The sequence below is a fragment of the Mus pahari genome, chromosome 2, assembly GCF_900095145.1.
Source record: "Mus pahari chromosome 2, PAHARI_EIJ_v1.1, whole genome shotgun sequence".
In the NCBI taxonomy this organism is placed as follows: Eukaryota; Metazoa; Chordata; class Mammalia; order Rodentia; family Muridae; genus Mus; species Mus pahari.
In genome coordinates, this window is record NC_034591.1 from 163,372,049 (window position 1) to 163,376,094 (window position 4,046).

The following is a 4,046-nucleotide window of genomic DNA, read 5'->3' on the forward strand; positions in this document are numbered from 1 at the left end:
TAGCCCCGGCTGTCCCGGAACTCACTCTATAGACCAGGCTGGCCTTGAATTCAGAAATCCGCCTGCCTCTGCCTCCCAAGTGCTGGGATTAAAGGCATGTGCCACCACGCCTGGCTGGTGGTGCACACTCTTAATTCCAGCACTCAGAGGCAGAGGCAGAGGCAAGTAGATCTCTTGAGTTTGAGGCTAGGCTGGTCAACACAGTAAGTTCCAGGTTACATAGAAATACCCTGATAGGGCTGGTGAGATGGCTCAGCAGTTAAGAGTTCCGACTGTTCTTCCAAAGGTCCTGAGTTCAAATCCCAGCAGCCACTTGGTGGCTCACAACAATCCATAAGGAAATCTGATGTCCTCTTCTGGAGTGTCTGAAGACAGCTACAGTATACTTACATATTATATACATACATACATACATACATATATATATATGAAATACCCTGATAAGGGGAAATAAAAAGTCCCACCATACAGTTTTATTGCCCACAATACCTCTTTTTCAGGTTTGTGAAAATGCTTCACAATATTGTTCACAGCTTCTCCAATTCCTTCTTGGATCTGTCCAGCATTGGGTTCTGCAAAAATAATTAACAGTGTCTACATCCTGATGAAACATAAACCAAAATACTATGGGATGTTCAACTGTAAGTCTGCAGGAAGCACTTCATCCAAGCAAGCTACCTTTTCCAGAGATTTCATGGAGTTTGCCACTGGACAAACCGGCCAAGCCCAAGGCTTGTGTTGCACTGGAAAAGAATTCAGGAGATCTTGAGATTCAGCTCCCAGCAAACCACACTGCACTACCTGCAAACTACAACCTAAGCCAAGTGTCTAATTTCCTCTGGCTTTTCTCAACTGAAATAGAAAAACAAAACAAAACAAAAACAAACAAACAAAAGACTCCTCACCGGGACAACAGAACAAGTAATCTGGAGCAGTGATGTGGCAGGTTCCTATCATGAAGTGCCAGTACTCTGATTTGAGGGGTGAAATGGGGAGACTCTTTTTATCATTACTTGGAGGCTCCCTGCAAGGAAAGAAGCCAGACAGAAACCATACGGTGCCCTGGCCAGAAGTCAAGTTTCCTTCCCTTCCTGGCTGGTCACTCTCCTTGCTCCACTCCTGCAGTGACCACTTGTTCATCACTGCCTCTTTCTACATAGCTTGGTGGGCTGCCTGAATGGGATCTGAACCATGGTGGTGATTTGATGAGAACAACCCCCTCACAGGCTCAGACTTGAATGCTTGGTTCCAGTTGGTAGAACTGTTTGGGAAGGATCTGGAGGTGTAGCCTTGTTAAAGCATGTATATCACTGGGAAGGGCTTGAGGTATCAAAAGCCTACACCATTCCTAGTTACAGCCCCCACCTCTACCTCAAAACTGTGGCTCAAGGTGTAAACTTTCATCTATGGCTTCAGTGTCATGCCTGCTTGCCTGCCTGCCTGCTGCCATGCTTCCTGCCAGATGGTCATGACCTCACCCACTCTAAAACTATCAATTACAAATTAAATGCTTTTTAAAATAATTGCTCTTGGCCATGGTGTTTTAATGTCTACCACATATTAAGACTAGTAATTTATTTTTTAGGGTCTTATGTAGTGTCAGTTGGCATCAAACTCACTATAAATTTGAGGATGGCTTTGTACTTCTGATCCTATTTTGACACCTTAAACAGGAGAATTATGAACAGGAACCACCATGCCTGGTTTATGTGGTACTGACAGCTGAACTGAGAACTTCCTTTTTGCCAAACTACCAACAGAGGTACTACCTCCATGTGATGGTTTGGATTAGGATGGCCTCCATAGACTCATATACTGAAATGTCTCGTTCCTATCGGGGTAGACTGTCTATAAAGGACTAGGAGGTGCAGTGTGGGAGAAGGAAGGTATGCCACTGATGATGGGCTTTGAGGTTTCAAAGATGTATGTATGTATGTATGTATGTATGTATGTATGTATGTATGTATGTATATGTGTGTGTTTTATCTGCATGTCCATCTGTAATCAGAAGAGGGCATCAGATTCCATGGGACTACAGTTATAGATGGTTGTGAGTCACCATGTAAGTGCTAGGAATTGAACTCAGGACCTCTAGTAGAATAGCTAATGTTCTTAACCACTGAGCCATCTCTCCAGCCCCAGGGGTTTCAAAAGCCCACGCGAGGCCCAGTTTCTTTCTTTCTGTCTCCACTTTGTGGATCAGATATGAACTCTCAGTTGCTACCCCAGTGCCATGCCTACCAGTCTGTCACTATGATGATCATGAACTAACCCTCTCAAACTGTTAGCAAGGCCCCAATTAAATGCTTTTTCTTTTGTTTTTCCCATAGGGTTTCTCTGTGTAGCCCTGGTGGTCCTGGAACTTGCTCTGTAGACCAGGCTGTCCTCAAGCTCAGAGATTCTCTTGCCTCTGTCTCCTGAATGCTGGGATTGAATGTATAAACCACCACTGCCTGGCTTAAATGCTTTCTCTATAAATTGCTTAGGTCATGGTGTTTTGTCATGGTAATAGAACAAGCAGTGGCCTGGTGAGATGGCTCAGTGGGTAAGAGCACCCGACTGCTCTTCCGAAGGTCCAGAGTTCAAATCCCAGCAAGCACATGGTGGCTCACAACCATCCATAATCTGATGCCCTCTTCTGGAGTATCTGAAGACAGCTACAGTGTACTTACATATAATAAGTAAATAAATCTTTAAAAAAAAAAAATAGAGCAATCAGTAACTAAGTCACCCCTTGCCCCCAGCCCCAAGTATAGTTTTTTTTAAAAAGATTTATTTATTTATTATATGTAACAAGTCAAATCTTGTTTCGCATGGTTGTGAGCCACCATGTGGTTGCTGGGATTTGAACTCAGGTGCTCTTACTGGCTGAGCCATCTCACCAGCCCCCAAGTATAGTTTTAAAATAAAAAGGTAAGCAAATTTTACCTAGAATCAGAAGTAGAAATAGAGCCGGGCAGTGGTGGCATATGCCTTTAATCCCAGCACTTGGGAGGCAGAGGCAGGCGGATTTCTAAGTTCGAGGCCAGCCTGGTCTACAGAGTGAATTCCAGGTCAGCCAGGGCTATACAGAGAAACCCTGTTTCAAAAAACCAAAAAAAAAAAAAAAAAAAAAAAAAAGTAGAAATAGGTAATACGAGGAAAATGGGGGTGTGTGGGTTGGGTGTGGTAGTGCACAACTTGGAAGGCAGAGGCAAATGTAGACAGATCTTTGTGAGTTCAAGGACAGCCTGGTTCTTGAGCCAATGTATAGTGAGTAACAGGCCACTGGGGTACAGAATGAGACCCTGGCATAAAGCAAATCAAAGCAAAGCAAAACACGACCAAAACAAAATGGCATGTGTATGTACACCTTGTAACTACCTGTGACTCCAGTGCTAGGGGATTCAATACCCTCTTCTGGCCTTCAAGGATAACCCCACATACATACAAATCAAATCAAATCAAACCAAATCAAATATTTAAAAGGCAAAGGAAATTGTTTAGTGGACACAAGCTTAGCACATATAGCTTTCCTTTCACAGAGATTATCATAGTGATATGATAGGCCAGGCAAGGTAGCACACACCTTTAATCCTAGTATTTCAGAGTCAAAAGCAGATGAATATCTGTAAATTCAAGGTCAGCCTGGTCTACATAGTAAATGCCAGGCCAGCCAGCCATAGTGAGACACAGTCTCAAAAATAAAAGGTGGAATGAGAGAATGTGTGTGTGTGCTCTCATGTATATCATGCAGATGTTTTTTTTGTTTTTTTCGAGAGAGGGTTTCTCTTTGTAGCCCTGGCTGTCCTGGAACTCACTTTGTAGACCAGGCTGGCCCCAAACTCAGAAATCCACCTGCCTCTGCCTCCCGAGTGCTGGGATTAAAGGCGTGTGCCACCATGCCCAGCTTGTGTTTTTTTTTGAGACAGGGTCTCTTACTGATCTCAGAGCTCACCTATTGGCTAGGCTGGGTAGTAAACTTTAAGAAATCCTCTGATTCCCAGCACTCGGGAGGCAGAGGCAGTCGGATTTCTGAGTTCGAGGCCAGCCTGGTCTACAAAGTG

General features: G+C 43.9%; 1 protein-coding gene across 3 annotated transcripts in view; it reads right to left on the reverse strand.

The window, feature by feature from the left end:
- The window catches only part of Dennd5b (DENN domain containing 5B), a 130,380-nt gene that overhangs the window by 7,712 nt on the left and 118,622 nt on the right, over nt 1-4,046 (reverse strand). For all 3 annotated transcript variants that reach the window (XM_021189932.2, XM_029534837.1, XM_029534838.1), the window contains one exon: nt 490-572. In XM_021189932.2, the coding sequence (XP_021045591.1) occupies nt 490-572 (83 nt within the window). The remainder of the gene's footprint in view (nt 1-489; nt 573-4,046) is intronic.